Here is a 25,029-nt window from a genome sequence, read left to right on the forward strand (position 1 = left end):
CCCCTAAATACGTTCAATAAGAAACTCCACCTTAACTCGTTTATATCCAATAATAAAATGCGCTATCCAAAACTTGATTTAATGTTATCTCTATGTAGAAGGCCGAAACTCTTTAAGATGATCTCGATTAAGATACTAAGCTTGAACTTAATTTACAAATTCAACGATCTTTTATGATGCAAGTAAATTAGTCATAAAGAAAGTGTAAACTTTGAAACCCGAAGAACTTGACTCGGAAAAACTAACCTAAAGAACAGTTATAAAAGCTTAGTTTAAAACAGAAAGCAAAAAAAAATATAATTAAACGTACGCGCCAGGTAGGGGTCGAACCTACGACTTTCTGCTTAGGAAACAGACGCTCTATCCACTGAGCTACAGGCGCTTTGTTTGACTTGTTTTTGAGTTAATTTTCATTAATGAAAGTGTGTAATTAGACGCTCATATGTCTAAATATTTTCTCTTGAATCAGTGAATTCACTGAAAGAAGATGGTAGAGTTTTACATCACAGGGTTCAACTAGAGATGTAAACAAGTCACTCAAGATTGACTCATTAAAAACTCAGATTGAGTAGATCGAGCTCAAACTTTAAAAGAAGTTTGTTTAATAAACGAGCCCGGGAATGAGCTTTACTTATCGATTTCAAGCTGACTCATGAGCCTATGATGTATATACATACATATATATATATATATAATGTATTAAATATATAATAATATTTTTCAATGCCAAATTATAAAAAATAACTAAAAATATATATAAAGTTATAGAGTTTATTAGAGTGTATTGATTTATTTAGTTATAACTCTTGTGTAACTTATGTATTTCTCTCATTCTTGACGTAACTTGGTTGTGGTGATTGTTAGAATTTTTATATCTTATTGATGTTATAATTCAAGTATAAGCGCCGTATTATGTTTATTATGCAGGTTGCTAAATTATAACTGTCGCTTGTCCGCTTATCTTTGCACTTATCTGCAAAATTAATCAGTAACATTTGCAAGATCTTTATTAAAATAGCAACAAAGCGTAAGAAGGGTGCGATGATTACTTAGAACAGGTGAACAATCCGAACATGTATGTTGAATCCATAGGGTGTCGATAGTTAAGAGTAGTAGTATTTACTATTTACTCTAACAAACTATCATGCTATCACCGCATTGAGGTTTATGCAATTTGATTATACAAAGAATGCTACTGTATCGATGAACAAAGAAGTTTCAAATGATAAATTTGTACCAAGGAAGGTCAGGATACTTGCTTGGAGGGTGGAGATGAAAAGACTACCGGTTTTATGTGCATTGGCAAGGCGCAATATAGCAGTTGAGACTTGAGACGGCTAGGTGCCTGTTGTGCAGAGATGAGGGGGAAACGGCGAAACATCTTACGGTGTTGTGCTGGTTTGCTCAAGCGGTGTGGGGTGGTATCCTTTTAAATTATCCAGCTTGTTGTTTACTAATGCTTGTTATATATTATCTTTTTAAGATAAGTTTTAGTTTGAATGTTTGTAATATATTGTTTTAATGTAATATAGGTGAATTATCCTTTTATGTTACGTGGCTTTATTTAATTAATGTGAACATGTTATACCATGAGCTTGGTTGGATAAATATGAAAGATGATAGAGGTGTTAGATTCCATGAAGATGTATATTTTTTATATTTTCTAAATGTGTTCTGCATGGTTCCAATCATAAATCTAAATCATGTTTTCATCTTTAAAAATAGTTTACATGAGTTGCCACTAGAAGAGAGGAATTCAATCTAACCATCTCAAAAGCTACGGTCGAAAAAAATATGCTCATGGTGGACTAGCAGCTTAGCTTACTATCCTGCTTCTTTTTCTAATTAATAAATTTTTTTTGTTGGCAGTTTAATAAAAATTTCTAAACAAAATTTGAAAAGCAAAAGATCCGTGCCAGATAGGGGTCGAACCTACGGCCTTCTGCTTAGGAAACAGACGCTCTATCCACTGAGCTACAGGCGCTTATTGTTAAATCAACGCTACACATCAAATCTAATACGTATTAGGTCTAGCAACTAATTCATATGGTTCAAATCTCCCTCCGATAACAACCGCCAAATGAATTCAATCATCATCCCTTCAAAAGTCTAAACCCTAACAACATTCCAAAGCTTTTGAATCCAATTACCATGGAAGCTTCCATTACGCAGTTCCGCGACGGCATTGCTCGTTTCTGCCACCACCTCGAATCGAGCTCAGCCGCGTTACTTCAATCCGTTAACCGTCGTCCGATCCCCTTCGGTAATAATACAATTCACTTTTGTTAATAATAATAATAAATAACTGTTACTTTACTTTAGATCTAGGTTTTATTTTATTGTATTAATAATGATTATTAGTTTTGTAGATTCTGCTTCGTTATCGTTTGTGCAATGCCTGAACCGTCGTGTGTCAACGGCCACCAGTGATCTCAACCTCCTCGAATCTATGACGTTCGATACGGTGTCGTTTGAGGAGTTGCTAGGTCACTGCAACGAGATCTATAAGAAGAATCAGACTGATATTGTTGAGCTTGAGGAACGCCTCTCTGCGTTTGGATATGTTGCAGGTAGCACGCGTGCTTTGTTTAATTCGAAAATGATGAGAATATGATTTGAATTGGGTAAAAAGCGATAAGAATTTGAGTTTAATTGTTACAAAATTGATGTCGAGTTAGACCGTGTGTAGTGCATAATGCCCTTATGGAGGCATTGTGCGCCATGTGACGCTTAGGGGCATTATACACAAAAGGGGTGCAGTGGATAGTGTCCCTTCCAATCATTACCCCATTATTATTATTATTATTTTATTAAAAATAACAAATTAAGAACCACCAATCATATTGCTCCTCTTCCCCACCTCCTGGCGCTATGTGGGAAGCGCCCCCCCTTCTAAGCACCTCAAGGCGCCCGGGGGGGGGGGGAGTGCCCTGCTGCACATGGTCTTAGGGATGAACATTTTTTTACCAAATACCAATACGATGGTATCTGTACCGGTATTAGTTTTTCATGTTTTCGGTATCAGTACCGTGTGGTTTTGGTATTTTCAATGTACCGGTACCGAACCGAAAAAATCAGTATATGGTTTTACTTGCTTTCAGTATCAGTATTTTTTGGTACGGTGTTGGTTCGATATCGGTACGGTACCGATCTCATCCCTATTAAATTTGAGTATAATTTGAGCCCTAAGTACTTGAATTTGTTCAATTTCTCAAATAATCAATTTGATGACACAATTTTGATTCGAACTGGACGCAAAACGATAAAAGATTGAGTTTAATTGTTACAAATTGATGTTGAATTCACTCATTTTCTCAAGTTGTTAAGCTAGTACTACTTCTGTAGGGTTGGAGATTGATGAACCTGAAGAAGACATGAATGATACACAACCAAATATTAGTTTGGATTTGAAGAACATGGTGGAAGATGACTCTTTGTATCCTTAGTTACAGTTTAATTTACAGATTATGAAATTGATATAAACCTTCCCTGTTTCTAATCAGGAATTGTTGAAATTGATAATTACACAAACATGCCAATTAGTTGGGATTCTGTTCTTCTCATTTCTTAACTAAAGTTAGATTTGATGATACATTGACCTTGCAGAAATTTGGCATTTCTGATGCTTCTCTTGCCACTATTGAATCTGAAGGTTAGTTGATTAAAAGAAGTCTTATTTTATAAGAACAAACATGAACAGATGTTTTGTTTATTTGTTTATGTTTGGTTAGTTTACTCTTGTTTTAGCTTGTTCGTTTATGTATTCATTTAATTTGCCCATTAAAGCTTAGTCTAGTTTTATTAGATTAAATTATCGCCCGTTACTATTTAGTCTAGTTTCATATCTTTTTTAGGCCCGACAGATTCACTTTTACTTTTAATTGGTGTTTGCTCAGTTATGTCGTTTATATTCGTTCATCTATGTTCAGTTATATATTTGTTTATGTTCATGAATTGCTGGTTCATACTATTAAAGAACATAGCACAAACAACCCTGTACATTTAACTACTCGTGCTTGTTCGTTTGTACAGTTAAGTTAATCGAACGAACATGTCCCATTCGTGTTCTGTTCGATTCTTGTTTACAAGCTTACTCTTATTTTCTTGTTTCTCATCTCAAAACTGCAGGTTATAATAAGATTGAGTTGGACCCACTATATGAACCACCCTTGGATTCCTCAAAAACAGAAAGTAAACAACTATATGACCCCCACCCTATTTCTAACATTATCGATGACTTTTTGTCTCTATCATGCGAACAGATGACAAACAGAACGAGACGGAAGATTTGAAACCATTAATAATAGTACCGAAAGATGCTTATGATAGTCTTCCTTCATATATGAAATCATTAGCATCTTGGGAGGTAAATATTTCATATTATTATATTATGTTATGCAAAACTTGACACTGAGTTTAAGTTTAAGTTAACCGATTCCAAGTTTACTCTTTTACAGGATTTGCTTACTGTAGCAGAGAAGATGAACATGCATCTTAAACAGAAAACCAAGAATCACAATTTCTTTACACAAGATGAGGTTTCATCACTTGATTTAGGTAATAAGCATTACACATACTTTTTAAACAATTTTGGTCAAAGTTTTTTTTTTTCCATAACTTTTGCTAAGTAAAATTGTGCTGCTGGTGAACGTAGGCCCTAAAACACGATCATTCCTGTTGTTACTCGTGAAGATGAACCGTTTAGTTGTGGAGACTATTGATGGGTTGATTTCATATAAACTACTGTACGGCAGTGTATAAGTTCCTTATTATTATTGATACCATGATTGTGAAATTAGAAGTTTGAATAATATGTTTAACGATATTTTGATTTACCGCACTACCATGGAACACTATGTTAAAGATATGCAAGTAGTATCCCTTTTAAGATTGAATTCATTGATGGCCAAAAGGTCTGAAGTCTAAACGCACATTCGGGGGCACAAAAGTAGAGTACTTGGGTCATGTAATCGCTTCTAAAGGTGTAAGCACCGATCTTGTTAAAATAGAAGCTGTAATATAGTGGCCTATAACCATTCATTTCAAGCAATTACAGGGTTTTTAGGCTCAGAAGATTACTAATGAAGATGCATTATATCTTTTGGAGTCTTGCAAAATAAATGAGATGTCTACTATAGAAAAAAAAGGATGCTTTCGTATGTAACAATGAAGCACAACAATCTTTTGACGTCTTTAATATGGTATTAAACCGAGAGTCCATTTTTAGCTTTGCCAAACTTTAGAAAATTGTTCATTTTTGAAACAAATGGCATCATCTAAAGGGTTGAAAGCAATGCTAATAAAAGATAACCATCCAACTTGCATACTTGGCTTTCCAGGTTATTAGGCTATAGTTAAAGTTGCATTGAATGTGGATGTTAAATGTCGTAATACCACTAAGGTCATGTCGAATGCAATGCTATTTGGGATGGGAATGCTTTGAATAGAAAACAAAATTTCGGCAAATATCAATTGTTGAGAGCTGAAATAACATTGTAAAGTTTGAAAGAGGTATTGCATGAAAATTAAGATTGTTCTAACGTCGTCCGTTGCTTCATTAACATTTGAAGGACCTTTGCATTGCCTAGTAAATATTATTACTAGCCTTCCTAACATATTAACAACATATGCACACTTTGTTCCATTAGCAAACCCATTTACTGCTATCAATGTTGCTCAACCTTTTGTTGACATGTTCCTTGACAATCGTATCAGATCGTGACCCTGTATTCCTAACCAATTTATAAAAGGATTTTGTGGGTGTAAGGAGTTACCATCCACCAACGGATGAACAACAGAGGCTTTTAATAAATGTTCTGAGACCTATATTAGATGCATGGTTATGGATACTACTCACCAATGACGCAAATAGCTTTCTCTCGTAGAGCGGTGGCAACAATGGAGGAACTTTCATGATTAGGAAGATGGGATTCAAAAGTTTGTCCCGATTAGAAATACCAAAAACAAACCGAATCGAACCCAAAAAACAGAAACCAAACGGTTTTGAGAAAAAAAAAACCAAGAAAATGGTTTTGTTCGGTTTTAGCTCAAAACGGCACTGGTTACACCCCTAATACAAGAAGTTTTATAAATTTATTAGAAACGCGCCAGGTAGTGATCGAACCTACGACCTTCTTCTTAGGAAACAGACGCTCTATCCACTGAGCTACAGGCGCTTATTGTTAACTCAATTTTACAGCTCAAAACTTATAAATTGAAAATCCAATTTTTTTTATTATATTTTTAATCCGATATAAAGCTTCTTGTTAACTCAATGTTACACCTCAAAACTTTTGACACCATCTAATGGGTGCTAATGAAAGTAAATAAAACTGTTTCTTAAATCGCAAGCAGCACGAAATACTCAACGCTAATGATATTATAATCCAAATCAAAGTCAAAAGGTTTTACAACTAGTTTAGGTTGACCCATTGGCCAAAATCTGGTTATGTATGGCTTAGAGTTAACCCAACAAAAACTAGAAAGAAAAACCAACGGTTAACATCCCTTTTCCAACTTAGAGTTATTATAAATAAATACTCTACAAAAAATACGATCCCCAAAACAAAACACTCAACATTTCAAATATGCACCTGTATAGTATCTAATTGTATATTTTAACCGGCCTCTCATATGCATGACGGTTCTGCAACCAACAATAACATGCCCATTAGAATATAGAAAGCCTCGTTCAGTGAAAAGAAGAGCTAACCAGTCTCTGCTAGGCCCGTTCATTGAAAACAGAAACGACATTTTCAAACGAACAAATAGAAACCAAAATGAGTAAAGGAAAACCAGAATGACGTACTCACCTCCTTAATCATCCCACAAGTCCCTGATAGAGTTGTTTGGTGAAAACAAAAGCCAACAAGTCGCTGTTAGCCCCGTTCATTAAAAATAAATGTGGCCGACATTTTTCAAACGAACAAATGGTAAAAGAAGACTAGAATGACGTACTCACCTCCCTAATCATCCCATAAGTCCCTGCTAGCCTCGTTTAGTAAAAGCAAAAGCCAACCAGTCAATGCTAGCCTCGCTCATTGAAAACAGAAGCGACATTTTACAAATAAACAAATGGAAACCAGAATGAGTCAAAGAAGACTAGAATGAGGTATTCACCTCCTTAATCAGCTCACGAGTCCCTGATAACATCGTTCAGTGAAAACAAAAGCCAGCTTGTCTCCGCTAGCCCCGTTGATTGAAAACAGAAGCGGCATTTTTCAAACGAACAAATGAAAGCACAAATGAATAAATGGAAACCAAAATGAGTAAAAGAAATAGCATGAGGTATGTACTCACCTCCTTAATCATCCCACAAGTACCTGATAGTCTCGTTCAGTGAAAACAAAAGCCATCCAGTCGCTGCTAGCCCTGTTCATTGAAAACATAAACGATATTTTTCAAACAAACAAATGAAAGCTCAAACGAACAAATGGAAACCAAAATGAGTAAAATAAGACCAGAATGACGTACTCACCTCCTTAATCATCCCACAAGTCTCTGATAGCCTCGTTTAGTGAAACAAAAGCCGACCAGTCGCTGCTAGCCCCGCTCATTGAAAACAAAAGTATCATTTTTCAAACGAACAAATGAAAGCCCAAACGAATAAATAAAAAGCAAAATGAGTAAAAGAAGACTAGAATAAGGAAATCACCTCCTTAATCATATCACTAGCCCCTGATATTCTCGTTCAGTGGAAACAAAAGCCAACTAGTCGTTACTAGCCCCGTTCATTGAAAACAGCGACGGCATTTTTCAAACGAGCAAATGAAAGCCAAATGGAAACCAAAATGAGCAAAATAACACCAGAATGAGGTGCTCACCACCTTATCATCCCACGCGTCCGTGTAACCCCATTAAGTGAAAAGAAATATCTAATAGTCACTTGTAGCCTCTTTTAAACAGAAACTGACACTTTATTCCAAGGTACAAAGCACATATTAAGAATATATGCACACTTTATTCCATTAGCACACCCGCTTACAGTGACCAATATTGGCTAACCTTTTGTTAACACGTTCAAATATCAAGTGTGCCCCTTGACAATCATAGCAGATCGTGACCCTATATTCTTAACCAATTTCTGAAAGGATGTAAAGGAATTTCTGTCACCTTGTACGTCCACTGACTGAGGCTCTTAATAAATGTTTTAGAGACCTATCTTAGCTGCATGGTACTTATGGATACTAATAATCAATTACACAAATTGCTTTCTCTCGTAGTGGCAACAACCGAGGACCTTTTGTGATTCGGAGGACGAGATATAAAAATTTTTGGCTGATAGCGAAACCGAAAAAACAGAATTGAATCCGAAAACCTAAAAAACCGAAACCGCCGGTTCTGAAAAATAAAATAAAAAACAAAAAGTTGGTTTTTGATTCGGTTTTAGCCTAAAACAGCACCTAACCGCAATCCGCTTCCTTTAGTATTCGTCGTGCTAATTGGCGAACAAAGAAGTGTTAGATGATGAATTTTGGCCTTAAAATGTTACTTATTTATTTTATTATTTCTAGATAACATTTTTAAAATGTCATGTAACAGTAACCAAGTTTCAAAAGTGCTCAAATTAGGTCACTCATGAAAATTTTTCTCAAATTGGGTAACTAAATCTTTTGTTCGAGCCTCATCAGATTTTTTGTGCGTTAAAAAAGCATTGGAGGAAAAGATGTGGGGGTCGAGATTGCATTATATAGAGTTATATTTAAAAAAAATAAAAAAAAACGTTTATTATATTTAATATTAAAAATAAAAAATAAATTTCACGTCAACATAAAAAAATGATAAAAAGATTTCCTATGTGAAAAAAAAAAAAAATGCTAAAAAAATGTTAAAACCTATAATTTTAATAAAATATAAAGTTGAGTGACTTAATTGAAACACCTTTTAAAACTCAAATAACATATTGAAACACTTTTAAAACTTTGTTACTATTCTATAAAATTATCCATTTTTTTAAAAAAAAAAAAAAAAAAAAAACCCGCCAGGTAGCGGTCGAATCAACGACCTTCTACTTAGGAAGGCGCTTTTTGTTTACCCATTACACCTTAAAACCTATAAATGCAACACCCCATTTTGTTATCGGATATTAAGCTTACAAGTTAGGTTCTCGCTCTATAACTACTTCAAATATAATGCATTTTACATAAAACGAACCTGTAAGTGTTACAAGTTTATAGAACATTCAAACGTTGAGCCTCAGAGAGTTTGATTTGCATATGATGATTTTGTAAGAATTGGAATGACATCTTTGACATAATCTTGTTTGATTTTTGAAAATGTTAAGAATTTGAAATGTAAAATAATGATAAATGACAGAACTACTGTCGATTGTAATGTTGCAAGTGTTCATTAGTTTTTTAACTATTATATCCTTACAAATAGAGTAAATTCTTGTAAATATTACAAAATGTCTCTTTAATAATATTTATGAAAATAAATTGTGCAAAGTTATGTGTAAATTTATTCACATAGTACTATGGTACAAGTATTGTGAAATTGTTCTTTAGTATCCTTAATTTAATTTACCATGTTAAAGATTTGCAAGAAGCATGGTCCTTTTTGAGGTTGAATTCATTGATGGGCCAAAAGGTCTAAATGCATATTCAGGGGCACGAAAGTAGAGTAATTTGGTCATGTGATCACTTGTGAAGATGTAACCATTGATTTTGTTAAAATAGAAGTTAAAACACAGGCCGATACCCACTAATTTTAAGCAGTTATAAGATTTTTTAGGCTTAGATGGCTACCACCGAAGATTTTTATTACATCTTTTGAAGTTCTTGTAAAATAAATGGCATGTCGATTAAAAAAGGATGCATTTGTAACAATGAAGCACAACAATCTTTTGATAACTTGAAGATGACATTAATCTCAAGCTTCCGTTTTAGCTTTGCCAAACTTTAAAAATTTGTTCATTTTCGAAATAAATGCATCATCTAAAGGGTTGGGAGCGATGCTAATTAAAGATAACCATCCATTGCATACATAAATAAAACTTTTTCCCTATATAACAACAATCATTGTTTCAGGGGTGTCTCTTGACAAGCACATCATATTATGACCGCTAGATCTTTGATTTCAAGTCCCGTTTTTATATAAACAAGTAATTGTACATGTGCGTTGCAATGAAGTGAGGTAAATGCATTACATGTTCGAAAAGCTAACATGCATTGTGGCAAGTACGCGTCGGGAAGTCGGTTACTATCAGTTCGATGTGTTACACTAAAAGTATTGTGGCAAAAGTGTATTATAAAAGTTGAATGGACCCAAAAGTAAAAATGTAAGGGTAAAAATTCATTACCAAGTTTATGAGCCAAAAAGGTAAAATACGTGAAACAAATGTTGAGGTGCCAAAAGGTATATATGTGAAACTTGTGTGGCAATTTAAAAGCTATTGTGCGTTGCGATTAGCACGTGACGGGAAATCGGTCGGTGTGGGTTCGATTCGTAAGGGCAAAAGTTACATGGCAAAAGTTTAATCACCAAAGTTTAGTAGCCAACCAAATATATATATATGCGAAACATGGAAAACAAAAGTTAATGGGCAAAAAACTTATACATGTGATACTTAAATTTGATGGGCCAATAACATATATATATATGTGAAACTTAAAGTTAATGACTAAAAATGTATATTTGCCAAACTATAGTGACAAAACTCTTGAAAAACAATATGGTCATGCAAACATACAATGATATTAAAATCAAAGTTAACATACATATAGAAGCCTTATTGGTTTAACTCAAGAATAGTAATTTTGTGAGATAACTACCATTTGGTTTTTAATATATATATATATATATACACACAAACACACATATTAGGTTAAAATAAAAACCCATTTGAGTTGTGAAAATCTAGAAACTCATTCTCAACCACATGTTTTTAATTAAATATTAAATCTTGTGGTCTACAATTAAAGTTAATAAAAAATGTAAAAGTTTATTTATATTTTCTCTCTCTTGAAAACATATAAAAAAATTACTAAAAAAATGTAAAAAAAATAGCAAAACATTTTTTTTTATGTTTTTGATGTTCTGTATTAAATGTAACAACATATATTACATGTAACAAAAAAAAAACGATGTTACATAGGGTTTTCACGGGTTTTCTCAACTCAAGAGGGTTTTCAAACTATACTTCTCCTATACATATACATATATATATATGTGTGTGTGTGTGTGTGTGTGTATATATATATAATGATAGAGGCAGGTGGTTATGAGCTAAACAGTCATAATCATAATGATAGACAATAGAAGATCGAAAGCTATGATTATCATTAAAACTTGAACCTAAAATTGCATAACTTTCTCTTCCACCATGTGTGAGTTTCCGTAGGGTAGTGGCTCACACAATGACCAACGCTTACAAATAAGGCCCTAACACACTATTTTTAGTTACTTGAGCCTTAGCCTGTGAATCGTCAATTGTCGCTTGCGACACTAGGAAGTGTCGCAATTTGTCTCAGCAACAATTCTAGTGGAGAAGTGTCCCTACAGTGTGAAGCGATCGGATCATTTAATTGATGATATCATTATTAAATTTTGAACCTCATAGATGTAAAGAGTTGTTATCGCCTTAAAAACTACCTATCATCCCCATACAGATGGACAAGCATAGGCTCTTTGATGCATGGTCATGGATGACCTATTTCTTCTCTGGAAGATATGATTCCAAAACTTGGAACATACATTGGAATCAGCAAGAAACGAAACGAAGCACTAATGCAGTCCGATAATATATACAGATCATAAAAGTTCATTTAAGAAATGAGTTCGTCTATCTCAAGCTTCATCTTTTTAAACTTCATATAAACAATAAGTTTGCTCCTCGGTATGATGGACCCTAGTTGGAAAAAAAAAACTGCTCAGAATCCTTACAAGACGGTTCACTCTCTACTTTCTCTTTCAATTTTGTTAGCCAACACAAGTTTTGACAGTTATTATTTTCTAAGTGCACTCCGCCATTCGAAGTTCCAATAAGGGTGAGGGGGTGGTTTACCCGCTCACCCAACTACTCACCAACGCAGTCAACTCAAAACAACCCACGTCTACCCAATTTAAGAGAAGAGGAGAGGGGGTACCCCCCATCCACTCAACAATTAACCAATAAGATAATGCTACCTCAAGTCAACCTGAGTACTAGAACTCAATACCCACTACTCACCCGCCTAGTCGCTAAAACCGGAGTGGTCCGAGTAACCCTCCCCAATACCCACTACTCACCCGCCTAGTCGCTAAAACCGGAGTGGTCCAAGTAACCCTCCCCGGACACCCTAAAATATCATATTATCCTGGTCTACATCTAACTATTTTATATGGTTTGGTACTTTGGTCTCATCTATTAAAATTCAATCTCCTAGTTAAAAATATTTTGTTCAGCTCAATACCATCTAACTCAAACCCTGTATAACCTGTTTCTTAAACTGCAAGCAACCACAAAATACTCAACGCTAACGATATTATAATCTCAAATCAAAGTCAAAAGGTTTTACAACTAGTTGAGGTTGACCCATACGCCAAAATCTGGTTATGTACGGCTCAGAGTTAACCCAACAAAAACTAGAAAGAAAAACCAACGATTAAAATCCCTTTTCCAACTTAGAGTTATTATAAATAAATACTCTACAAAAAATATAATCCCCAAAACAAAACCCTCAAATACTTCACATTCAACATTTCATTTTGCACTTGTATAGTATCTAATTGTATATTTTAACCGGCCTCTCATATGCATGACGGTTCTGCAAGCAACAATAACATGTCCATTAGAAACATGGAGACATTTATATTTTAAGAAACGCAAAACGAAAATAAACGTTACCTGGTTAGTGAAGGACCTTTTCGGGGTGGTATCAGGGTGTTCCAACCCAAGGAAATGCTCCCAAGCACCATAAACATCCTTTTTCTATATAAACAAATTCAATCATTTAAGTTAAATTATTATGTAATATGATTACTATAAAGATACCACCACCAACGAACCTGAAAACGGCTAGACAAGATGTCCGTGTCTTCAAGATACTCTATCCTCCCAAGAGACAAAAATGCAAAGTTCCACTGCAATTACAATAACTTATAAATAAAAGCAGCTCAAAAGTAGGTTTCATAACCCAAATTGACATGTTGTACAATTTTAAGGGTACTACAAACAAGCAGAGCCTAGCACAACTAGGCTCAAGCTTGGCTCGTTTAATTTCCGAGAGAGCTCAAGCTCAACTCGTGAGCAGTTTTACAAACTCAGGCTCGGCTAGTATTTATAATTATATACATCCTTTTATATATTTTTATTTACTTACACGTATATTTCCATTCCAGTTTTAGTTTTACAAACTCAGGCTCAGTTAGTATTTATAATTATATACATCTTTTTATATATTTTTATTTACTTACACGTATATTTACATTACAGTTTTTATATATAACATATTATTAGAAAATTAATAATAAACTAAAAAGTAGGTTTTATACAAACAAGCAGAGCCGGGCACAACTAGGCTCAGGCTTGGTTCGTTTAATTTCCGAGAGAGCTCGAGCTCAGCTCGTGAGTTGTTTTACAAACTCAGGCTCGGTTGGTATTTATAATAATATACATCTTAAAATATATTTTTATTTATTTATACGCATATTTACATTACAGTTTTTATATATAACATATTATTAGAAAATTAATAATAAACTAAAAAAGTACCTTAGAAAATTCATCATCAGAAACCTGTAGTTTCTTCTGAATTCGAGTTTTCACACTTGCTAAAGTTTCATCTACATGAATTTTCAGAAAGAACGGGTTGCCAAAGCGTTGCACTTGCTGCAAAGCCATCAAACATGAAAATGTTAATAATAATGTTCCAAACTATATTGAAAAATAAATAAAAAGCATCATCTGCATACCATTAGGTTAGTATCTTTAGTAAAATGGTAAACATGAATTAACCGATCTTGGGGTCCAAAGTCTTTCTCCTCTTCGGGAATCTGAGATGAGAAAGAAAAATTATTATATATAAAGCACATTGCATGTACACGAGATAATCAATAACAAATGGCAAAAAGAAACTATGAAACTTACTTCCTCAGCACGTACTGTCCAATACTGATCATTTATATTCTCAATTTTCTCACTCAGAGGAAAAACCTGCAAAGAAAATTCATTAAAAAAAACTAGTCAAAGAAACTAATAAAGTACAAAACTTGTTATAATACTATACACATTTCCACCTAAATTAAAAACTTATGTAAAATACGCGACGGTACACCTTGTAAATCTTATGAACAAACACTTCAAGTAGTCTCAGTTCAGCATCTGCATGTGACAATTCCACCTATTTTGATGTGCAGATTAGAATATATCAAAGAATAAAAACACTAAGTGTCAGCAGATAAATCATTTAGTGACGTCAAATTTGTGTTTTCCAGAAATATTGCTTCAATCATACATGTGAACTTTGTAACCAAAGAAAAAACCACAAAAAGAGGGACAATTTCATATATGACTTTCATACCCCTCCCTCGCAACTTGCGATAGTATATGAGAGTTTGGAGTGTAAGGCAAAAAAGGAGAGGCATAATGGTCATATTATAACTTGTAGTTAATAAAATAGGTACATATGAAATTTCAAGAACTTTGAATGGGTATATAACTTTTTTGCTTGGGTAAATATGATATAATACCAGTTTTCAGGCATATTTGAAACTGCCTAAAAAGCAATAATCTGCTTAATTGTAAATTATGAGTTTGATGTTTACTATTATTATTATTATTATTATTATTATTGAAAGCATACCTTTGTCTTTAGTTCAGTGAGAACATCTCCAACAGTGCTTTGTTTGGGCAACCTAATATTGTGAATTACAGGCTGCAACAAAATTTACAACAAAATAATAAAAACAATAACATAGATTACAATATGTTGGCCAAAAATGAAACATTTATTGCAGTTTTAGTAACATACCTCTTCCTTTGGAGAACGAAGGAAAACAATCTTAAGAGTTTTCAGACATTGCAACTGTGGCAAAGGTATATCCAACACTTCATAGTATAGAATATCAGACATCTGTAATAAAAAAAAATAGGATGACATTATACCTTTTAGTAATCATAATGTACACAAACTATTAATTAAAAATGAACTAAAATAATTAAAAAGTACAGATACCTGATTGTGGTGAACAAGCATGTCTAGAAGTTGATCTGGAACTTGGTATTTAATTGGGTGAGGTTTCAGTTGTTGAGAATAGCAGTTATGACTTGTAAGTCTGATTTTGGAGGGATCTTCAAGACAAAGTTGATAGGCCACCCTCTCCACAACATCATCATATGTATGTGACTTTGACCTGCCATATCATCATCATCATCATCATCATCATCATCGTACTCAGTATATCCCACCAATAGCAAAGCTATGGTAGGGTCTGAGGAGGGTAAGATGTAGGCAGCCTTACCTCTACCCCATAGGGATAGAGAGGCTGCTTCCGGTGAGACCCCCGGCTCGATAGTAGTTTTGCATCAAGCCTTGGACATAAGGCACATAGCACTCAATCATCGGGACACCAGCTGATCGGTGCATGTACCCTTATCTTTCAGCTATCAACGCCACTACATGATGCCTGATTAACCGTCCGTCACTTTTAACGTTATTTTCACGAGATTAGTAAAATAACGTCAAAATTAGTGCAATTTCACTTTTGCCCACCCGAGGGTTCACACATATATACATCATATGTGCGCACCGCAAACAAGGCTATAAGTAAAAGTGGCTTCGCCCGGGTAAGAAACAGTCAACAGGCTTGTTTGACAGAAATCTAACATAAGTAAGAAACAGAACTCACAATTCCAGACAAAAATCATCCTCTTTAGGTCTATCCAGAGATCGAAAACGAACTATCTGCAAAGAAGATAATATTAATCAGATAATACATAGTCACTTCCCTGCTTCCGGTGAGACCCCCGGCTCGATAGTAGTTTTGCATCAAGCCTTGGACATAAGGCACATAGCACTCAATCATCGGGACACCAGCTGATCGGTGCATGTACCCTTATCTTTCAGCTATCAACGCCACTACATGATGCCTGATTAACCGTCCGTCACTTTTAACGTTATTTTCACGAGATTAGTAAAATAACGTCAAAATTAGTGCAATTTCACTTTTGCCCACCCGAGGGTTCACACATATATACATCATATGTGCGCACCGCAAACAAGGCTATAAGTAAAAGTGGCTTCGCCCGGGTAAGAAACAGTCAACAGGCTTGTTTGACAGAAATCTAACATAAGTAAGAAACAGAACTCACAATTCCAGACAAAAATCATCCTCTTTAGGTCTATCCAGAGATCGAAAACGAACTATCTGCAAAGAAGATAATATTAATCAGATAATACATAGTCACTTCCCTGCTTCCGGTGAGACCCCCGGCTCGATAGTAGTTTTGCATCAAGCCTTGGACATAAGGCACATAGCACTCAATCATCGGGACACCAGCTGATCGGTGCATGTACCCTTATCTTTCAGCTATCAACGCCACTACATGATGCCTGATTAACCGTCCGTCACTTTTAACGTTATTTTCACGAGATTAGTAAAATAACGTCAAAATTAGTGCAATTTCACTTTTGCCCACCCGAGGGTTCACACATATATACATCATATGTGCGCACCGCAAACAAGGCTATAAGTAAAAGTGGCTTCGCCCGGGTAAGAAACAGTCAACAGGCTTGTTTGACAGAAATCTAACATAAGTAAGAAACAGAACTCACAATTCCAGACAAAAATCATCCTCTTTAGGTCTATCCAGAGATCGAAAACGAACTATCTGCAAAGAAGATAATATTAATCAGATAATACATAGTCACTTCCCTGCTTCCGGTGAGACCCCCGGCTCGATAGTAGTTTTGCATCAAGCCTTGGACATAAGGCACATAGCACTCAATCATCGGGACACCAGCTGATCGGTGCATGTACCCTTATCTTTCAGCTATCAACGCCACTACATGATGCCTGATTAACCGTCCGTCACTTTTAACGTTATTTTCACGAGATTAGTAAAATAACGTCAAAATTAGTGCAATTTCACTTTTGCCCACCCGAGGGTTCACACATATATACATCATATGTGCGCACCGCAAACAAGGCTATAAGTAAAAGTGGCTTCGCCCGGGTAAGAAACAGTCAACAGGCTTGTTTGACAGAAATCTAACATAAGTAAGAAACAGAACTCACAATTCCAGACAAAAATCATCCTCTTTAGGTCTATCCAGAGATCGAAAACGAACTATCTGCAAAGAAGATAATATTAATCAGATAATACATAGTCACTTCCCTGCTTCCGGTGAGACCCCCGGCTCGATAGTAGTTTTGCATCAAGCCTTGGACATAAGGCACATAGCACTCAATCATCGGGACACCAGCTGATCGGTGCATGTACCCTTATCTTTCAGCTATCAACGCCACTACATGATGCCTGATTAACCGTCCGTCACTTTTAACGTTATTTTCACGAGATTAGTAAAATAACGTCAAAATTAGTGCAATTTCACTTTTGCCCACCCGAGGGTTCACACATATATACATCATATGTGCGCACCGCAAACAAGGCTATAAGTAAAAGTGGCTTCGCCCGGGTAAGAAACAGTCAACAGGCTTGTTTGACAGAAATCTAACATAAGTAAGAAACAGAACTCACAATTCCAGACAAAAATCATCCTCTTTAGGTCTATCCAGAGATCGAAAACGAACTATCTGCAAAGAAGATAATATTAATCAGATAATACATAGTCACTTCCCTACAGATCCGCAAACGAACCAAACATTCCGTTAACAGATAGCGGCGCGTTCGGTAAAAAGTTCGTTTAATTAATAAACGAACGAACATGAACAAAAACATTTGTTAGTTTACGTGTATTTAAGTTCATTAATATATTCATTTAAATTTTTTGGCCCATTACAACTGTGTTTAGTTTTAATAACTTTTTAGGCCCAATACTGCAATACACAGTTCTTCACACTATTATTAACAGAATAACAGTTTTCAACTCAGTTATGTTCGTTCATCTACGTTTAATTATGTTCGTTCGTTACGAACATGTTCAATTTCTTACCAAACGAGCACGAACAAGAAAAACCCGTTCGTTTAACTGTTCACGTTCTACCATTTGTTTGGTCAAACTTAAAAGTTTATATAAATAAACACAAACATGCTCTGTTTGCGTTCGTGTTCGTTCAGTTCGTTTAAAGACTACTTCCTCTATTTATATAAAACCATTGATACTATAACAAACCTGACGATTTTTAACATATTCAAAAAACGATAGGACATCAGGATACTGGCATTTCTCAGCAACTTGAGGCTGTAGAATTTTCTGGAAGCAAACGATGTCACCATCTTCAATCTGAAAAGAATTAAAGAAATTAATTTCACATTTAAGTGGAACTTTAAATATTGACTAACATAATCTGTTAAGTAAAATTAATGAAATACTTACATTGCAAGATCCAAACGAAGCACTCTTCTCAAGACATTCGCACATGAGATTAGGCTCAAACTTTATTTCCTGACGAATTACAGATTAATATTTAGAAATCATTTACAGACATAAAAATGCCTATTTCAGTATGAGAAAATAAACCTCATAAAGTTGGATTTCTTCATCAGGACTAAAACCAGCTAGTTCTCTCAACTTTGGTATAATTTCACTCACCCTACTAAATATCTTCACAAAAGATCTACCAACAAAACTGAAAAACAAAAACCGTAGTGTTTACTCAGGAAACCATAATCACATATCGCTAGATAATAAAGTGACAAACATATAATCCCAATCATCCAACCTGATTACTAATGCATATTAACCAATAATGGTAATGAACGCATACCGAAGTTCTGACTTCTCGGGGTCGTAAAGCTTGAAGAAAAGAAGTATCTCATTTTTAATTTTTTCAGGTAGCGGAAGTGGATTTAAATTCTGAAACAAAATACAACTTATTAACGATTTAATAGAAACTATAACTAATATTATATATGTTGTAAAGAGGATATTACTGGTCCAAGCTCTATCTCCAAGAACAATTTCAGTTCAGCACTTGGAGCTTTATGAGAAGTCTCCTTTAAGTTCCCAACCTGAAAATTCAATAATGATCATAAATATTATTTTGGCAAATTATTTCAAAAGTTGAAACAAAATACTAAATATCAAATAAAATCATGTGCTTTTGAAACACTATAATATTGCAGTGTAATTTAATGTTTTTCCTTGAAACAATTTAAAACTTTGCAAGCATTAAATATACACTTTTGGCTAATGTTCGATCCATTTGATATAAAACATACCCTGCACCAACCCTTTCATAGCTAAACAGCTTTAAAAACCTCTAGCCAACTCTTAAGTTCATTAACAATAGACCCAAACAAGTTCAGTTTAATAAAGCATATTAAACAATATAAAGAGCGTTATGAAGTGAAAACATACAGCTAGCATTTCCTCATGTTGGTTCAAAGGTCGATTGGGGCGATATGTTTGGTTCTGCCTCTTTGCCCATAACCAAAAACGCTGATATTGAACAGGTATGCCTAATTCTTTGGCAACTTCTTCCTGCAACAATCCAATAAAAAGACATATCAGAATAGAAAAAAAAATGCAATGGCCCATGATTAGGCTTCAAATATTAAGTCCGGTAAATAACAAAACATTATGAAATTCAGAAAACATGAGTATTTGTACCTTGAAAACGTTAAATGGCATCTGTTTCTGGACTCGAAAACTATGAACTTTTTCATGATCAATAAGATCAAAATATAAATCCTTTCCTATCTGTTGTACGAAATCAGCATCACGAGCAACCTATTCAATGTCAACATATATTAGTAGTATTCAACTTTAAAGATTCTTAGAAAGTATCAAATACCTTTAAAATAGTGTAGAGATGAGCCTCTGCATTGTATCTTTTCTTTGTTTCCTTCTCTTCCTTCTCTTTTTTCAACCTTATCTAAAATACATAAACGCAAGAGTTTAACTTTATACTAAAACCAAAATCTCGTCAAGAACGAGCCATATAAGCGTGTGCAAGGGTTGTTTAGGTCGACTTTGGGCTCAAACTTAACCAAAAACCAAAATCTTCCTTCTCTTTTTTGGTCTTATTGGTTTAGGTTCAGTTCAGTTCAATTCAGTTTCGAAATTTTCGGTTTCACCATTAGGGCTTGGGCAGAAAGAACATTTGGCCAAAATAATGAATTTGGGTCCAAATCTTTTAGTTGATTATTAATTGGTAGCATTTTTACCGGGTATGGTTGCTGTAATAGACAACTGATTATCATACATTTTGGTAACACTATTGAACTCTTATACATTGGTTAAAATTCGAAACTAAAATGAAAATCAACAAACTTGGTTTTAGTTACACGCAAAACCAAAACCAAACCAAAAGTTGAGTTTTTACAAAAACAATAAACCAAACTGTCTGTTTTGTTTAAGTTCGGTTATTTCAGTTACAATCACTATTTTCGGTTTCATGCGCACCCCTAGTGCCATATAAGTAATAAGTAATTGTGTTTTTACCCTAAGATGCTCTGCGATATCTTTCTCGTTCACATCACAAACAATCTTTTCCTTGTCACTCACACGTATGTACACAAGCATGTATGCATTTGAATATTTTGTAAATTTTATAGGAGCGTTATTGTAGCCAGGATTTGTCTGAGGCAGCTGTTGAGGAAGAAATGAAACAATGAGAAAAATAAGTTTGTTGTTGGTGACAAGTGTCAAGTACCTATACGACGGAGTAAATCTTTACCTCTTCCTCACCACCATACTGCTCTTCTAATGCCCTCCTCAAATCTTCTTTTGTAACCCTTTCGTCATCAAACTTGAACCTGATTGTAGACAACCAAAGTACAAGATATAGATGTTATTGAGCGGATTTGGGTTACTGGGTCAGTTTAACTCGTTTTGACCAAATTAGAGTACCAAAATAGTTTTCCTCACTTAAACTTAAAATCATATGATAAAAACAAATAACTTATACAATACTACCCCCACCCCACAAGTATAGGTGGTGGAAACATAATGGTCATGGGTGGTGCTAACCATGTTGAACCCTTTTTAAGTTATCATGTTTTGTCCTGTGACTAATTTGAGTCAACCCAAATGAACCCGTAGATTAATTTGTGGTGACCTAAACGAACCCATATACGTCTTAATTTTGCCTGAATTAACCCATTATTTGGAAAAGGGGCCATAATTGCCACCTATAATCACAACTAACATAACTAGTAACACTATTTAGTCATAGCGAATCAAGGAATACTGAAAAAGAATACTCTGTCCATGAAGCCATTGTTATATTGACTTGAAACAAGAGAAAAGAAGATAGCAAATAATGTTTAAACCTTCATACTGTCCCAAATTAGAGATATGTATATAACCATAACCAGAAACTGACTAAGGTCTGAAAATATACACAAAAAATGAATAGGAAAAGGGTTTACCATTGATCTGATAGGGTAGGCCTAATGAATGCATAATAGTGTCCACCACTTATGCCGCCACTATGTACCAACACACTGTACACAAAAAAAAATTTGTTAGGAGAGTGTGCATGAAACTGAAAATAATTCGAAACCGAAACAACCGAACCCAAACAAAAACCGCGGTTTAATTTTATGTTTTCGTAAATTCGGCAGCGTTTTGCATGTAATTAAGAACGATCCAAACAGAACTTATATAGATTTTCATTTTTAACCTTGAGTTTTAAAAGTAATTTATAAAAAAATTAATAAATATTGTAACCCAAAAATTTTACCCAAATGCATAATAATCAGTTAGTCATTAATTAACAAAAATATTTAGACCCAAATTCATTACTTTGGGGCTTTTTTTGGCCCAAAAAATTCAAGCCCAAATGGCAAAACCGAAAAATCCGAGGTGAGCGGTTTTCAAAACTCAAAACCAAAACTTCGATGATTTTTGTATGAGCCAAAAACCAACCCATGCACACCCGTACCCACAAACAAACACAAAAGGCTATATTGATACCTGTGAAGTGTGTAAAGGTTGCGAACACTCTTATCTGCATCAGGAGATAGATACTTGCCAGCATCCCTATCAAGATCAAGCTCTAGTGGGAATTCATAACGGTCATTTATCTGCAAAAAGAATCACATTAAGTAACTTGTGAAAAAATCTGGGCTTCTATTATATCCATTGTTTCCATCTGAAACCATATACAGCATACTAAAAAAGAACTAAAATTGTGCTTTCAAATAACACGTATAATTCACGTATATATACAAGACAGAAATACTCATGAGTGCTGAACACATACAAGTTATAGAAATACCACTAGTAAATGTTTCACCAAAAGATGAAAACAGCAATTGTACATTAATCTACAAAAGGAGTCATTGCATTTCACTAAAACAGTTAACCTGTAGGAATGTAATATGAACCTTTGTTTTATATTCTAAACAAACACAATATGTCTCTATTTTTCTCTTCACACATTATATAAAGTTACCAACTTTTCATGTAAAACAATGCAAATTAAAATTAAACCCTCGTTTTCATGAAAGAAACTCAGGAAAGTTAAAACAAAACATACTTACCTTTACCATTGCATCCCTTATGTAATCATACTCAAAACGCTTTAGCTGAAGTTCGAGAACAGGCGGGAAATCGGTAAACAAGACTCCCTTCCTAGCATCCTGGATAGAAAAGCATATGAAACAAGCATAATAACTATAGCATATGATGATAAACCTTATATTCTCAATAGTAGTTGTAATGTTCAATTTACAAACAAAAACTGACAACTAACCTGCAAATTATGCTGTTCAGCATGGTATTTATTGTCACCCTCAAGTCGTTCCACTTCAACATATTTGTCAAAAGAAGCATAAACATCTTTACAACCTTTCACATCAAGTTGAAGATCTGAAATCAAAGTTTTGATGTCACTAAAACAAAACTAAGCAAGCACATTCAAACTATACAAGACTATTTGCTATTTCAACATAATTGATACCATAGAATGACTCTTTTCTAGTTGATTTGAAGTCCACGTTAATGCATTCAATGTAATTCATATTGTGTCCTTCAAATAGCTTTTGTATTGTACCTTCCACGACGGTTCCCTGAACAAGCAAGAATCAAAAGTTCAGACCATCTAACTAAACAGACCCAAACAAACACTTAAAACCATCAAACGAAAACCTTACCTTCATTTTATCTTCAAGTTTTTCACACAAAACTCTATTAAGTTCTTGGACATCGTGTTGCATAAAAGAATCATATGTATCCCACCCAAAAGATCTTGTTAGTTCTTTTGTTGAAACACTAGTTTCATTGTATTGAAGCTTATAAAACAAGCTTTGAAGAGCCAATGGAATACTGCCAGATGGCATGTCATTTTCTGTTGTCGGCATATGATACACAGCCTGATATTAAATTTTACATGAGATGTTTCATTCTAAACAAGTATGCTATACGTATAAGCGCTGATAATAGAAATTACATACTTTTCTGAAATAAGGAATATGGTACAAAGTTTGAAGCAGAGAGTTCATGTAGCATGTTGCTCCTTGATTCTTAAGTCCAACATAGCCAGTCTCTTTCTTTGAGTCGTATGACCAGTACTCAGCCATTCTACGTACTGCCACCTCAGCTTCAATAACGCATGTGTCGTTCACAAGGTAACCTCTACTGGGGTCATATAGGTCACTTAGAGGCATAAAAGATGTGAACCCCCAATCACTTTCTCTTCCATGAAACTGGTGCTGTGCATCTGCAAAATTAGCAAAACTTCAATTTTAATTTTATTTTTTGCCAAAAGTGATTGATCTGTTTTCCAGCATGTTTGTGTATCTTCTTTTTTCAACATTAGCATCAATAAAATACATAGCAGCAGGTATCAATTAGTTTTTATACCAGCCAACATGACTTGATTGAGAAATAGAAAACTTTCCCTCGTTCGAAGATATCTATTAGTTTCAAATGTGAATTTACAACTATATATATTACATACTATAACACTATAATGATCCATAAAAGAACAAGCAATGTGACTACAATGTGATAAACAATTAAACACAAATTTTATCCAACCACAAATTACCCACAACCAAAAACACAAAGATAACATACCTTTTTTCACTGTTAATTTACCGTGCACCTGATTTACCACAGCCAAGCTAAAGTGTGCGAATCTACTCCAATTAATTGGCAGTGTTGCTTGATCAGCCACATCCAGATACATGGACAAGTAGTCCACATTATTTCCCTGTGGAAACATAAGCACACGCCTGCAAATAAATGATTAGCTATGAAAGTAGAAATTTTAAAAACAAAGGAGGCAGGAGATTATCATTAGTTATATTATTTACCATTTATATCCCCCGACCGCAAAAACATCTGAGAAAAGCCTTTTGACGTTTCTTCGGGAAAAATGCTCAATCGTCCATGTAAACCTAGTTGCTTGAGTTTCATTTTCGACTTGATTCTCTGCAGTGCTAACAACTTCTGGTTGACCCTCCACTAATAATCCAAATCAACAAATTAATAATTACTAATAAAAAACCTGTAACACACACAAAACAAAACAAAAAAATATATATAAAAAATCAAACCTTCCATATTCTGAGGTGCTTCAACCGGTTGAGCACCTTCCACAACCTCATCATGCGGCACAAGCGGCTGAACATCGTCTTGCTGCATTCAATCAACCAACACAACACTGTTAAGCACACAATTTCAACCAGAACCACACAATTACACAAACAACTAACTCTGATCAACCTAAAACCCTAATTCACCATCCACAACCAAAAAACCTAAAATCAACACTTCAAAACCGCCGATTACACTAGCAAACCACACACTAGCAACAAAAACCTAGCGTGATCGCAACTCGTAAACCTAGCAAAACCTCAATTGCACCAGCAATTGCTTCCGTAACGTAACGATTAACACTTAAACACTCACAAACATCATCAACACACTACAATCAGTACAATCACTACAACTTCACAGGTATATACAAACA

General features: G+C 34.6%; 1 protein-coding gene, 3 non-coding genes and 1 pseudogene across 5 annotated transcripts; 1 reads left to right on the top strand and 4 right to left on the bottom strand.

Moving 5' to 3' along the window:
- Positions 1-309: 309 nt before the first annotated feature.
- TRNAR-CCU (transfer RNA arginine (anticodon CCU)) lies at positions 310-382 on the bottom strand. Its single transcript has one exon. It is a non-coding gene; the product is annotated as a tRNA-Arg (tRNA).
- Positions 383-1,911: 1,529 nt separating this feature from the next.
- TRNAR-CCU (transfer RNA arginine (anticodon CCU)) lies at positions 1,912-1,984 on the bottom strand. Its single transcript has one exon. It is a non-coding gene; the product is annotated as a tRNA-Arg (tRNA).
- Positions 1,985-2,151: 167 nt separating this feature from the next.
- Positions 2,152-4,800, top strand: LOC143578790 (uncharacterized). Its single transcript, XM_077062268.1, has 8 exons — positions 2,152-2,263; positions 2,370-2,570; positions 3,346-3,436; positions 3,582-3,652; positions 4,129-4,191; positions 4,263-4,366; positions 4,458-4,557; positions 4,655-4,800. Exons 1-8 carry the CDS (start codon positions 2,152-2,154, stop codon positions 4,759-4,761), a joined length of 849 nt encoding a protein of 282 aa, XP_076918383.1. The 3' UTR covers positions 4,762-4,800.
- Positions 4,801-6,103: 1,303 nt separating this feature from the next.
- TRNAR-CCU (transfer RNA arginine (anticodon CCU)) lies at positions 6,104-6,176 on the bottom strand. Its single transcript has one exon. It is a non-coding gene; the product is annotated as a tRNA-Arg (tRNA).
- A 6,305-nt stretch (positions 6,177-12,481) lies between these two features.
- LOC143577852 (ubiquitin C-terminal hydrolase 12-like) lies at positions 12,482-24,695 on the bottom strand (annotated as a pseudogene). Its single transcript, XR_013143181.1, has 30 exons — positions 24,614-24,695; positions 24,371-24,521; positions 24,132-24,289; positions 23,507-23,772; positions 23,207-23,425; positions 23,014-23,122; positions 22,807-22,922; positions 22,595-22,693; positions 22,026-22,135; positions 21,479-21,553; positions 20,550-20,863; positions 19,900-19,980; positions 19,716-19,835; positions 19,464-19,586; positions 19,037-19,114; positions 18,871-18,959; positions 18,624-18,732; positions 18,480-18,548; positions 18,276-18,386; positions 17,681-17,736; positions 15,156-15,333; positions 14,952-15,053; positions 14,784-14,855; positions 14,256-14,321; positions 14,069-14,134; positions 13,894-13,974; positions 13,694-13,810; positions 12,988-13,062; positions 12,827-12,910; positions 12,482-12,746 (listed from the first exon to the last, which is right to left on the bottom strand). The product of XR_013143181.1 is annotated as a ubiquitin C-terminal hydrolase 12-like (transcript).
- Between the last annotated feature and the right edge of the window lie 334 nt (positions 24,696-25,029).

This window comes from Bidens hawaiensis, unplaced genomic scaffold, assembly GCF_021521415.1.
Source record: "Bidens hawaiensis isolate Kalapana, Puna unplaced genomic scaffold, B.hawaiensis_p1.1 tig00001461_1, whole genome shotgun sequence".
In the NCBI taxonomy this organism is placed as follows: domain Eukaryota; kingdom Viridiplantae; phylum Streptophyta; class Magnoliopsida; order Asterales; family Asteraceae; genus Bidens; species Bidens hawaiensis.

Bases quoted from the DNA above. Each gene is read 5' to 3' on its own strand.
- LOC143578790 (XM_077062268.1), top strand. From the start codon at position 2,152: ATGGAAGCTTCCATTACGCAGTTCCGCGACGGCATTGCTCGTTTCTGC. The intron at 2,264-2,369 runs GTAATAATACAA...TTAGTTTTGTAG, and splicing joins CCGTCGTCCGATCCCCTTCG to ATTCTGCTTCGTTATCGTTT. The intron at 4,558-4,654 runs GTAATAAGCATT...TGGTGAACGTAG, and splicing joins GGTTTCATCACTTGATTTAG to GCCCTAAAACACGATCATTC.